Below are 14,195 nucleotides of genomic sequence, written 5' to 3'. Positions count from 1 at the left end.
TTACTTTTTATTGTGAATATCGTTAGGATTGACCCGTCTCACAGATAAAGATTCGTGAGACCGTCTCACAAGAGACCTACGCATTTTGAATTGATCGAAGCAAATTTTAACTCTGGTACATATCAAGTTATGATGTTAATTGAAAATTAATCAATCTAAACACAAATTTAATGTTTGAAATTCAGAAAACCGAGTTCACCTAACCAGGAAAGTTGGTTTGGTTAGTTAACTAAAACGTGAGTTCGTCCAAAATAATGTCTTTGTTGATGATGATAATAATTAATTGATGTTATATACAATTTGAAAATTTTCAATTCCATTAATTTTCATTTCAATTAGGAGCCAACGTTGAAAATTTTTCAACAGGTTTAAATAATCTTCCTATGCTCCAAAATTTTTATTTCAGGATCACTAAATTCGAATTACTAAACTTATTTATCAATATTATTATATACAATAAATTGAATAAATTTTAAAATTATTTGTTAAAAAAGATTTTAAATGATGTTTCGGTGACAACAAGCACCACCACAACTGTAATATATCCTTAATATTATATTATAGTTGCATGTCTTATCGTTAACTTACCGATCACAATGAAATGTTACGATATTTCGAGATTTTGATAGAGTTTAAGTATATATCTTTTTCATATTGAAAAATATTTTATAGTTTTTTTTTAAAAAAAATTGACTTTATTGTTTTAAAATATTATGTATTTTTTAATATATATATATTATTTTGATATTTTGGTATAAATCTAAAATTCTCAAATTTAATACTGTTACCTCGTATCGAAAATTTCGATAAATTATGTATATATTTCGGTAAAATAACTTCCATAGACTAAAAAGTCGATATTTTTTCTTATCCTATGCATATAAGTGGACTCGGAATAATATATGCATTTTTGAGTCGATGAATTGTAAGCAGTTATAATATATTTTCTCTTAAGTTGTCATTATTAAATGTGTTGGCATACATTGCCGTGACACATATCGACATATAAAACCAATACTTAATTAAGACCATCGCTACTTTTAGCGGTGGTCTTTAATCAAGATTTCCGTCGCTAATTTGTTTCGAAAAATAAAAAAATATTTTAATAATTTAATAAATCTAAAAGAAACTAACGGTCGAAACTAAAATCGTGTAAGACAGAAAAATTTTAAATGTTGTGAAGTAGTAAAATCGTGTAAGAGAGAAAAATTTTAAGTGTTGTGAAGTAGTAAAATCGTGTAAAGTGTTGTAACTGAGGGTGTTGTTGTCGTCGCTACTTTTAGCGATGGTCTTTAATCAGATTTCCGTCTCTAATTTGTTTTGAAAGATAAAAAAAAATTCTTTTAATAATTTAATAGATCTAAAAGAAACTAACAATCGAAACTAAAATCGTGTAAGAGAGAAAAAATTTAAGTGTTGTGAAGTAGTAAAATCGTGTAATAGATAAAAATTTTAAGTGTTGTGAAGTAGTAAAATCGTGTAAGAGAAAAAAAATTTAAGTGTTGTGTGAAGTGATAAAATCGTGTAAGAGAGAAAAATTTTAAGTGTTGTGGAGGAAAATGGACCGAAAATGGGGTCATTTATAGAGAGATTGCGACGGTTTTTGTTTAAACCGTCGCTAAATGTAGCGACGGTTTTAAGAAAAACCGTCACTCAATATCGCGACGGTTTATACAAAACCGTCGCTAAATTTCGCGACGGGTGTTGTAAAACTGTCGCTAATTTTAAACATGCGACGGTTTTACTTTAAACCATCGCTAAATATGGCAACGTTTTTCAAAACTGTTGTTGTTTGTCCAAAAACCACGCTAATCGACAACGCTTTCTAAAACCGTTGTCGATTGTCCAAAAAAACACGCTAATAGACAACGGTTCATTGACCCTTAAAAAAAGCTCAAAGACAACGGTTTCCGCTAAAACCGTTGTTAAAAACATATGACAATGTGTTTTTGTATAAAGAATTTCTTTTAGTGTTCCCTAGACTTGTGCCCCGCTATAAAAATTGAACAAGTTGGGTTGATAAAATAGCAGCCCGTTTGGAGGCAGGCCAAATGGGTTGTGCCCGTTTGGGTTGCGGGCCAAGACGGGTCGAGCCCAAACGGGGCAGGCTGGCCCGCCAAATTAGAATAAAATTTTATATTTTTAAGTTTTAAGTTTTATATAAAAATTGGAATAAGTTTCATGTGCCTCCATGTCTTAGAACAAATATATTGATAATTTACTCTTAGAACAAATTTATTCATAACTTACTCTTACAACAATTATACATAAAGAAAATAAAAAAAAAAAGAAATTTACAGATATACATACAGAAAATAAAAGAGAAGAAATTCTTGTAAATTTTATTCATGAATCTTAAAATAATTTTTAAGCATAGCAGTTGTTTGTGAACTCAAGAGTGGTTTCGTTTGAAGTTCGACGAGTTGCAGTGAAATTTTGTGGACCCGACGGAGGTTTGCTAATTATGTGTATTGTTGAAAACATAATATTTTTTAAAATTTACAACCGTCTCTTTCTTCGACTTTATATTCTCTTTCATGTCTCAATCTTCATGTTTGTTTAAACACTTTACTTTTTATGGATTATGTTATATGCTTTCTTAATTTCTTGTTTCAATGTTTGTAATTATTTTATGAAACTATTTGACTAAAATATGTTTAGAATTTTTTTCTTGAAAAAATAAACGGGTCGGCCCGCTTAACCCGCGGCCCAAGGTGGGTTGGGCTGTGTTGACCATTTAGAGGCCTGCCCCCCAACTCATTTTGACATGTCTATTGTTCCCTTGTTTGATTTCATTACATTTTTCATTATCTATTTTGCAGCGTAGGCAGGTTTTCTAAGCAGTCAAGCCATTTATACTGGAGAGAAGCAAACTAAAAATATTTAAAACTTATTGGGAATTAACTTGAAAATAATTCTTGAAAAATAAAAATGGAATATTATGTTAAAAGAGTAGACTTTTCTCTTAATTTTGTAATTTTCAGTAGCAGTTCAAGAGTCGCTTTATTTGAAGTATTTACTTGTGTGATATCGCATTTCAAACTAGACTCCCTACACGACATCACATGTATGGGACCCTATAAATTGAGAAATTTAGGGATGTTTCGAGTCAATATTAGTTGGCTTAATCATATAAGAAACTTAACCACAACAAACACCAGGAATTTTGGTTGATTCATAGTTGAGAGATTAACAGCACAGTTGGTTATATTGACTTACATTGCAACCATTGATCGAGATTACAATACTTCGCCCCTTTTCTGAGTACAAAAATCACTCAGTAAAAACAGCTTTAACATTAGACACACTTCTAAAAAACAGGCGACTGACCGACTCCCAAAAAGCATATATGTAAAAATTAAAAACAAATATGCGTCGACCTTCAAAGTTCAAAAAAATAAAAAAAAGAAACGATATACACAAATAAAGCGCACCTAATATTTCAACTATTAAACTAAAACATGCAGTCTGAGTAAGGGTCGTAATGTCTTCTATTGAACTCCAATAAGCTGCCATACGTCCTATCGGAAACTCCCACAAACAAAGCTTCAGTGTCAGGACTGAAGGAGATTCCAGCTATTTCCCCAAACAGATCGATCTCTTGACCCCTAGAGTAGTCGGAATTAGTGTCAAAAATGTGAACAAAGTCCGCTGGTTCAGCCATGGCCATGAAACGGCCGTCGGCCGTGAAACGGATGGTTCTGATTGCACCCATTCTTCCTTTAAGTATGGCAAATGACTCTGACAGGTTCCTTATGTCCCATAATCGGCATGTAGTGTCCTGGTTTCCAGTAGCCAGGACATGGCCGTTTGGATGCCAAGCTGATGCAAACGAATAATCAAGGTGACCCTTTAGATTGCTAACAACCTGCATCATGAATATTGTCAAAAGTCAACTGAATTATAAACCTCAAGCCAATGTCAACGGCGAGAGTCACAGTAAGACTGACCTTGCCCGACTGTGCATCGGCAATCAGACATTCTGCACTGTCACCAAGAACTGCAAGCAATCTTCCATCAGGACTGACAGACGTGTTCTGCAATTAATGGATACAAATTTCTCCAATTAGTGGCTTGCAAGGCAAAGTTAGATTTTCTCAATATGTTTCACTTACATTTACAGACCACGGAAAGGTAAAACGATTTAGGCATAAAAAGTTTGACGCGTCCAAAACCCTGACTTTAGCATCATTGTTCGCTGTCACAACTCTCGTTGAACCACTGTCAAAAACATATTACCAAATACCATCAAAGATGCTGCCTCAAACAACAAAAAAGGTAGAATTTGCTATCAAACGCATTGTTTACCTAGGATTGTGATAAATGTCCACTGCGTTGGTAATGGCATTCTCATCGGTTGATATTTTTGTGGCGAATGCAACTCCAGGTTGATCTAGATACTGCAAATAGAATATAACTAGTGTAAGCTTTTGTAACTATTTGATTACAATGGCAATCAATTTATTCAATTTCTCGCATCAAGGCAGAAAGAGATCCTACCTTGCAGATAAGCTCCCCTTGAAAACCGCCAGCCACCATAAGATTGTCCTTAACAGTCATGGTGCTTATCTGAACCCTCGTCACAGTTTGACCATCGGGATGTTTCTGCATGCAGGCTAATACATTCAACACTCTGGAATTTCATTAAATTCCTAACATATAGGACAATAGCTGGAATGAGGTAACTCACCAACGCTGGCACGATAGGTCTAGCCGCATTAAGGACCTCTTCACCTCTCCTAAGCAGAGGAGACCAGTGCATTACAGAATAGTTTTGCATAAGATACACATCATGTTTTGAAGTTGCCCACAAAAGATTCCTCAGCTGAAATGCATGAACATCCAGTTAAAAGGTGCATAAACTTTATCATAAGCATATATCATACAGAGAACTGACTAAAATCAAGTTTGCTCACAAAAGATTCCTCAACTGAAATGCATGAACATCCAGTTAAAAGGTGCATAAACTTTATCATAAGCAAATATCATACAGAGAACTGACTAAAATCAAGTCAAGACAGTATGACGAGGAAACAGAAATTAAAAATGTAGTCAGAAATTAAATGAGAAAACACAACATTCCAGTTCTGACAAGTCTAAACGATGATACATTAACTAATAGTTTAACGAAAGAAATAAGTTGGATGAAACCCGATTGAAGGACTCAAAAACAATGATACAGAGACCCAAACCATTTTCCAGCACAATAATCTTGTCATTGACTTCCAATAATAGAAGATAACGAAATGTAGGAACGCAAAACTAAAAAGTAAAAGAAAACCTATGGGCCTATATTAAGTACAAAAATTCAAACTTAAGCTGTTTCATAGTCAAATCACTTCACCCTATGAAACCATGGTTGCTGCTTTAATTAACAAGAAAACAACCGAAATGAACCTAGTCATTGTAATGCAGTTGGATGCTTTAGATAACACACAAAAATTAAAAAAACGATGATTGATTTATGATCAAACTTAGATTCAACCCATTATCAAAATCACAATTTAGCAACAACAAGAAGGTACAAAGCCGAGCAACACAAAGAGGTGAAGAACTAAATAGGCAATAAAAATGACACAATCCACAGTAATAATCGCTGATGGGAAAGCAAAAATAAAAGATATGTATGCACCTAAGCCAATTTATGACTTAAAAATTAAGGTTAGTTTTGCTCTGCACAGTGACTGCAAACCCCTCCCAACATTGCTATTATAGTTAAGGAGAACAAAAAGAGAGAAAAATCAATAATGTTTGGTATTGAAAACATACTAGATGAATAAAAGAATCTGAACGATTGACATCTGAATTGATGAGTTCAAACACTTTTTCAAATTAGGGTACTCCATGATAAATTAAACAAATTATCCAACGCTCGTATCAGATTCAACCATCCGAAGAGAAAAACAAGGGTACGCCAACTAAGAATCAATCAACATAAAAATGTGTTTTGAGTGCTGAGCATGCATACCAAACCATAAACTTGCGTAAAGCACAAACGAATCATAATCCTAAAAACTAACAAACACAAATACCAAGTCTTCTCTTAATGATCAAATTTCCTATCATACCATATGCAAAAGAATCCATATCTTGCTGGTGCTCAGACAAAACTGCAATCTGCTGAAATAAATATAAAAAAGCAATTCGATGCCACAGGTTAAACTACAAGGAATAAGAATATAACAAATGTATTGCAAGAAAAATTATGTCATATATTCTAGTTTTACACGTCACATGGAAACAGAAATTTGTAAATGCTGGTCCTTCAAAGTAACACAAACCAGTCTATCAAATAATCTCCAGCATATTAACAAGAAAAGATAAGGTCAACTAGATGTCAACTTAGTGAAAATGAATTCAATGAAAAACTACACGTTTCTGAATGCAAAACCAAATATCATACAAGGCTGCATAGTGCCGTAAAAATAAGGTCAATATAAAAACAAAGTCAACAAAAACAAAGTAAATCCGGTATGCATAGAGACGAAAGGTGTGTTAGCTCCCGTATCTATCTGAGAGCCAAAAACACACTTTCATACATAGAGACGAAAGGTGTGTTAGCTCCCGTATATATCTGAGAGCCAAAAACACACATTCATACACCGCACTCATTTCTATCTAGGTTTCACCTTAACCTCCTTCACTCAGTGTCAGGTTTAAATCATAATTTAAAACAATACATTTAGTCTATAGAGTAGCAATTGTGTTGTCTCAAAAAATAGTCAGAACGTGCGCCAGACATACTTAACCCCAGTCATGTTCTGAAGATGTGGATCTTGTGCTGTGGCACGCTATTGAAATAAAACGAGCATTTCATAAAGGCAGACCATTGTTCTGCATAGCTACCATTTTATATATTGGTAAAGCCAAGTTATTCACCATATGCATAGATTGCCACAACTTGGTTTATAATATCCTGTGGTTAGATAGGTGGCAGCAAACATTCAACATTGTACCTTTCAAGAATCTTCTAAAATAGGTATTATTCAAGCAACTCTTGGCAAGTGTTAATCATCTGCACAAAAAGGATTCGGTGAATTCAAGCCCAGCTCAATGCTACCAGAACTGGGCAGAAAAAAAATCGCCAACCAAATTAAAATTATCCCATTGAAGAGCTACTATATCGGGAGGGGAAAGATCAATGCTGTTACAATTTTTGTCACCCCCTCAAAAGTTGATAAAGAGAATTATCTGAAAAATTCCTATACTCTTTGTAGAGCAACAACACGACTGGCAAAAGCCCCTACGTTCATCAGTAGCTTATATAAAAAATATAACCAGTCATATTTGCTTTAGAAATCCAACGATATTGGTCAGAAGCAAGGATAGCAGCAAATATAAAGGTCTTTGCCACGGAATATCAAGTAAGTGAAAAAAATCCAATGGACTATGAATAAAACAGCATTCATAAAGTCCATAACTTCAAAATCTTTACGTGCTCTGATAGAGATGCAGGGAAGTAATTAAGCTATCAAAATCAGTCTATGCTCTGAAAAACTAAATTCCTTGTATCATAAGGAAAAAAAACAGAAATAACAGATTGAAGAACCAAATTGAGAAACAAACCACCCTATTGGTGACTCTACTTTAGTCAAGGTCTCAAAAGCCAGTCAAGCAGAGCTTGAAAATGTTTAGATTATGTAGAAGTACGCAATGCAAAAATTATGATGCGGGTGAGGTATGTGATTAGATATTAAATAACAGTTTTATTTGACATCAGAAACAGATCAATGTAAATTGACTATTCAAAAAATCAATTTGAGCAGCAAATGAACGTTCTTTGGAGAATGTAAAAAAAAAAAACTCATCTTGACTCACGTGATTCTAAGTATTAAAAATTACTTTCTATCAAAAGATTTCACATATTAGAAGATGAGAAGGATGGATATAAATGTACCTGAAAATGTACTATTGTTGATTTCACAAGCCTCGTGTTGAATTGAAACTTGTAGAAGTTGTGGCCTTTATCCACTTCTTTACACTCCTGTCATATGAAATTTTTTTAAAAAATAAAAAATAGCAACACCCAGTAAATTATCAATTTTTTTCCAAGTAAAAATCCATTAAAATAGAAGAGATGAAAGTGAGACTCTTATACAACACTACAAAGAACATTCCAACACAAAAATACAATACCTTCTCAAGGTCTTCGTGGGAAAGCGAAAGATTCTCGTAGTTCTTATATTGCTTCAATCTGGATTCACGATACTTCTCTCTCGTAAAATTCAGCCTCTCCCACGGAATACCCTGTATATCCTTACCGTTCTTAGCTTCTAAAGCCGACGTATCGGTCTTCGGCTTACTCTGTTGAACAAAGAAATTTAAATAAAGTCGAATATTGTCTTGGATTCAATGAAACATTTGTTTTGGGCTAATATTACATAGAACGAGGGAGAGGGAAAAAATCATCAAAAATAAAAAAATATATATATATTAAAAAGAAAAAAAAAAGGTATGAAATTTTTGCAAATAATAAAATTCTTGAATAATGTAGTACCAGTTCGAAGTCGTCGTCAAAGTCAGAGTCGACGGAATCAACATCAGAGAAAGTGCTTCCGCTTCGAGGAGAGAAGCCATCGTCTTCTTCAAAGCTAGTTACATCAAAGTGGTCGTCATCAACATACACCAGATCATTGTTCTGAAACTGCTCCATCAGTTTGTCAACGAAAACACTAAATGGCAGCAAGGCTAGTTGATATAGAGATCTCTGCAGCATATATTACAAAATTGTTATTAATCACAAGTATCCTGTCTAAAATAAAGTAATTCCTGTTCAAATAATAATAATACAAAGCAATTCCACAAATATACGAATTACACAATATCATAACATAATAGAGAACGAAAAACCTGCATAATAAAGGAAGGAACATCAACGAAGAACAATGATTGCGATTAGCAACAAAAAAAGTACACGAAATACATCAGGCAAACCTTCCAAGCGCCATAACCCCAAAATTCAAAAGACAACACGGAATACGTAACAAATCAAGCATAAAACAAATAAATTCTCTGAAATTCAGAAGATTACCTCAAAAAAATGCCACCAATCGAAGAAAATAATTTTCCAAGGACAATTTTATAAATTATGATTAACTGCTTAAACTTTCGCTTTTCAGAATTCTTCGGCCGAGATTTTTTTATCTAAAAATGTAATTATAGGAGGAAATTAGAGAGAACAAGAAAAGGAAAGGAATATTTTAGCCTGTTATCGTAGAAGAGCAAGATGCGAAAAGCCCTTGTCCGGTACTTATAGATGGAGAGGTGGTTTCTCGTGGGACCCAGTATTTGTACAACGGGACAAAACTGCCGTTAAGGCTCCCGTTTGCTACGACTTCTTTTTTTAACATTAAATATATCATTTTATTTAACATAATGCGCACTGTGTAATACATATAATCTATATTTTTTTTGAGATGGTCTCATGAATTTTTATCTATGAGACGAGTCAATCCTATTAATATTCACAATAAAAATTAATATTCTAAGCATAAAAAATAATATTTTTCATGGATAACTCAAATAAGAGATCAGTATCACAAAATACGATCCGTAAGACCGTCTCACATAAATTTTTGTCATATATATGAGTGTACATCTCGATTCACCTTCAAAAAATATCTCTTCAATAGAATATCCCTTTAATAAATAAACTTAAAAAATCTATATAAAAAAAGAATATGTTTCATTCAAAATAAAGCACAAAATTATTTTAAATATATCAAATAAAAAACCATTTATAAATTAATAATAATAATAAATTTATAAATGTGGGTGTTATCCATGATATATATATATATATATATATAAAGTAATTTAATCTTTAGCCTTTGTGTTCTGGAGCGAGGGGGACCTCAAAATGAAATGATTTGGGATTAAAAAGACAGCTAATGACAACAAAAAATAGTTCATATCAGATAAATACCATAAAATGGCCCGAACGAAAGCTACGGACGGACTGTTATCTTCCCTTTATTCGGATTATTTGTATTAAAATGGACAATAATTTCAAAATCATTAAAATATATTATATTTTAGACATGTTTATCTTCACTTTCCGTATAAATCATTCATTTTGTCTAGGTGTGATGAATCCCCACACATTTGTTTGAGGTCTGTGTCATATATATATACATACATATATATATATATATATTTTGTTTATCTTCCTGTTCATTAATGATGTAATATTTATTTATTGGATGTGATAAAATATATATAAATTATTCTCTCGATATATGAGTGTAACTATATATATATGCGTTTGTATGTGTGTGTGTGTAATACGACTTTTCAATGGCAAAATCAAAATAATTTAATATTTATATTAAACGTATAATCTATTTCGATGTCTACGTTTGTTAACCACGTGTACAAATCGTGATTTTGTGTAATCTAAATTAGATGTATATTTTTTAAAAAAAATTGAAATTCTCAACTGCCCATGACTTAATGGATTTATTTTGTTTTTTGAGAAATGATTAAAAAAAGAATTCCCCTACGAGACTTAATTAATCTGAACAGTTGACTATTGAAGATGAGTGATTATTATTTAGCTAGCGGTCCATATTTTTAGTCAACAGACTTTGGATTAGCCAAAGGTTGCAAAGAGATGTACAATTCAAAATTTTATTTTAAAATAGTACAATTTTTACGTCAAATATAATATTAATTTTCAACTCATGTACTTCAAATCTTACTGCAAAAAGAATATTATAAAAAATTTTATTTATTTATTTTATTTTTTGAACCGAACGTGGACGTTCTTCAATGAATCTATTTCAGCTTGGTTTGTTTAAAATTGTTTGAGGCTCGAGTTCGAGTTCGAGCTCGATTCGAGCTTCTATTATCAGGCTCGAGCTCGATTTGTATTGAAATTACTGAGCTCGAGAAAAGCTCGAGCTCGGCTCGTTTAGCATGTTAATCAAGCCAAGCTCGAGCTTGATTCATTAATAGCTCGTTTAGCATGTTTAACAAGCCTGGCTTGAGCTTGTCTCGTTTTCGAGCACGATAAGCATAGAACTGAGCTCGAGTTTGAGTTTGAATCGAGTTTGTTAAAAATTAAATATATCTATAAACTAATTTTAAATCAGACATAAAAATGTAAATTAATTCATAAATAACCAAAACGACACAAATAAGAGCTAGAAAAAACATAAATCAATATATTATTGAACATTCCAAAATCTTGTTTTACGAGCCACCTAAACGAGCCGAGCTCGAGCTCGCGAGCCTATTATCGAACATGTTTGCGAGCTCACGAGCCGAATATCATTAGGCTTGAGCTTGGTTTGATTAAATTTTCGAGCTCAAAATCGAGCTTGGGCTTGGTTTGATATGATTAACAAACAAACTCAAACGAGCTTTTTATCGAGCCGAGCTTCGAATAGCTCGCAAACGATTTAGTTCATTTACATCCCTAAGTTCAGTAACGCGTAAAACTCGTGCAGCATCCCATACCATTGAATCCACTTAAGTATCATGAAGAGAAAAAATACATATATATTTTATTTTAATATATATTATATATTAAAGGCAAAGAATTAATTTAAATCTACATCAATAAATTTTATCGTAAGCTAATCTCGACATTATCTCATCTAAGTTGGTTTTATAATGAAAAACAAAAGTTAATAATAATATGTGGGGAAAAAAATCACAAAGTATTTAAAAATATAATATTGGATTGTTTTATTTTACTTATATAGAATCCATTTTAAATAATCTCGATTTCTATACCGAAAACCCTAGAATACACTAGCCCAGCCAAAGGGGGTTCACGTGTCAAAAATATTAAATCGCCGGGTTATATGCGTTTATTCGACCACGTGGCTTTGATGCCGACAAAGCAATGCTGCATTAAAACTCTTGACGGCGTCAATGAGGCGTTAAGCTAAACCCTGGTTAGGTTAGTGAGCTGCTTCAAACTTCAAAGTCAAGCACTGGGTTTGCAACTCATGTATTCAGAGTGATAAGTTTTTTTTTTTTTTTTTTTTTTTTTAATGATGAGGAGCCCAGATAAAAAAAATAAATATTATTTTTTATTGTATGAATTCAGACAAACGATTCAAAAAAAAAAACCCCGCAGTGGTTGGGCAAGGCAGATCGCGCGCGATAAAATATAAAGAATTAGTTTAAAAATATTATGTTCATCGATAGACGGTTTTCACATTTGGAACAATTTGTTTTTTAAATATGAGTTAATATATAGATGATATAAATTGTAAAGCAATAAAAAACAAAATTTATTTCTATAATAAGAAAATAGTCATACAAAAATAGTTACTATGATTGTCAAATTCTTAATAATTTATATATATATAAAGAGATATAAATTAATTTTTTTTTTTAATTTGAGACAGTTGATTAATCAATATATTAAGTTGTCACCATTGAAATTTATATATATATTTGGTAAATATAGCGGTGGAATATTGGGAGATAAGTGACATTTATTGAAATCAAGTCAAATTTTTTTGAAGTAAATCACGTAATTTTCAGAAAAGAGGACACGATGCGATCTTAAATGTGAACATTGGTGCTATTGTTTTCTCAGAAACGAGACATAAAATTATTGTAATAATAAAATGAAAAATTTTACTCCATATTTTGGTGTCCAACTCAAAATTTCAATGAGTTTTGAATTTGAGTTACGCGAAGATGTGTACGATTACAATATTATACAGCGATTCACAAATTTCTCTTCACTATTCTTTTCTTTTTTAAAAAAAATAATTTATCTTAAATGAAATTTTTTTATAAAAAAATCATCGTTAAATTGGGCACGCAATCAATTTCGGCCCCACTAGAAAAGTAGCAATAAAATCGAATCACATTCATGAATCTTCCACTTTCTAGGCTTCTACGAAGTTTCACTTACGTACCTACCTACCTATTTAATACATTTTTTTAAATATTTAAAGACAAAGAAGTCACAACTTTGCCACCCCAAATATCGTTACGCGTTTTTGTATATATCTACAAACGTTCTTTAATTCGTGTCTCCTCGGATTATGTAGCCTGCCCCCACTCACTATATATTTTCCAATTCCTTCTACCGTTTTTTCACTTCAATACGTGTGGTTCACAGAAAATGTCGAATACAAAGTGGTTTTTTTTTTAAAAAAAAAAAATTAAAATACAAGTTATTACTTTTGAATTTGAAATAATAAGAGAAAATATATTATGAAAAAAAAGAATTTGAGTAGGTCTTTTGTGATACGGTCTCACGAATCTTTATCTATGAGACGGGTCAACCCTACCGATATTCACAATAAAAAGTAATATTCTTAGCATAAAAAGTAATATTTTTTCATGGATGACCTAAATAAGAGATCCGTCTCACAAAATACGAGTCAAACAATTTTTGAGTTGGAAGAAAGTAAAAAAGGAAATACATCTATAACTAATGAACAAGCACACCACTTTATATTATGCAAAACTGATGACGAATATCAAAAAGAAACTTCAATTCACACAATTTGATTCAGCCTTATGATCATAATATTTTACAAGTAAATCTATAAATCATTAAAGCACATCGCGTGAAAATCGTAATATTCCTTTTTCATTCTTACTTTGTTGATACAATTGTTTTTCAATTATAGAATATATAGTTCTTACTTTTATCCCGATTAAATTCCTCAGGTACATCGGTCACCGGCCAGTCCTACTTGCAAAAGTTGATACCCATCGCCCTAATCTACGGCGCCGATCGAGTGCCTCCCAGCTATATCAATTAAATATGTTGCTTATGGTCTTTTTTTATATCTAAAATATAATAATTTAATGTGTTTTTGTACACACAACGAGGTATTGATTAAAAAGGCTAATTAAACAAGCACTAATGAGCTAGCTTTTGTTCTTTTCTAGTACAATATTTACCAACAAATAATTAATTAAATCGTACTTTATTTTTAATATTCAAGTAAATTACAATAATTTAACGAGGAGAACTTATGCTCGAGTTTGGAAGAGACTGTCAAGTCCACCTTTATTCCACTTCCATTTTCTTTTTCATCTTCGAATAATATATTCAGATATACAATCAATGCCCCCACTTACAAAAGTTGATGGAGTTGTCGACTTTATTCCATTTTATTACGTTTGCTATTCTCTTTTGTATCTCTCCATTCCATTCGAACTTGTTTTTTTTTTTTTTTTGTTTTTTTGGTATTTTCCTCGTCACTTTTTAT

General features: G+C 32.1%; 1 protein-coding gene and 1 long non-coding RNA gene across 8 annotated transcripts; one reads left to right on the top strand and one right to left on the bottom strand.

Moving 5' to 3' along the window:
* Window positions 1–3,156: 3,156 nt before the first annotated feature.
* LOC142555815 (putative WD repeat-containing protein C2A9.03) lies at window positions 3,157–9,228 on the bottom strand. Of its 7 annotated transcripts, XM_075666914.1 has the most exons (10): window positions 9,032–9,228; window positions 8,498–8,707; window positions 8,137–8,304; window positions 7,898–7,984; window positions 4,691–4,825; window positions 4,501–4,605; window positions 4,309–4,400; window positions 4,116–4,221; window positions 3,951–4,037; window positions 3,157–3,868 (listed from the first exon to the last, which is right to left on the bottom strand). In XM_075666914.1, the coding sequence occupies exons 2-10, from the start codon at window positions 8,651–8,653 to the stop codon at window positions 3,455–3,457; spliced, it is 1,350 nt and encodes a 449-aa protein (XP_075523029.1). In that variant the 5' UTR covers window positions 8,654–8,707; window positions 9,032–9,228; the 3' UTR covers window positions 3,157–3,454. The 7 variants fall into 7 exon arrangements, with proteins under 7 accessions (XP_075523029.1, XP_075523046.1, XP_075523070.1 ...); XM_075666931.1 differs by lacking the exons at window positions 8,137–8,304; window positions 8,498–8,707; window positions 9,032–9,228 and adding exons at window positions 6,069–6,117; window positions 6,957–7,015 and having other exon boundaries at window positions 7,898–7,990; XM_075666955.1 differs by lacking the exons at window positions 8,137–8,304; window positions 8,498–8,707; window positions 9,032–9,228 and adding an exon at window positions 6,957–7,015 and having other exon boundaries at window positions 7,898–7,990.
* Window positions 6,336–6,729, top strand: LOC142555851 (uncharacterized). Its single transcript, XR_012822464.1, has 2 exons — window positions 6,336–6,490; window positions 6,553–6,729. It is a non-coding gene; the product is annotated as an uncharacterized LOC142555851 (long non-coding RNA).
* Window positions 9,229–14,195: the final 4,967 nt, after the last annotated feature.

Source organism: Primulina tabacum, chromosome 1, assembly GCF_025594145.1.
Source record: "Primulina tabacum isolate GXHZ01 chromosome 1, ASM2559414v2, whole genome shotgun sequence".
Lineage (NCBI taxonomy): Eukaryota > Viridiplantae > Streptophyta > Magnoliopsida > Lamiales > Gesneriaceae > Primulina > Primulina tabacum.
This window is presented reverse-complemented; position numbering and strand designations above follow the sequence as displayed.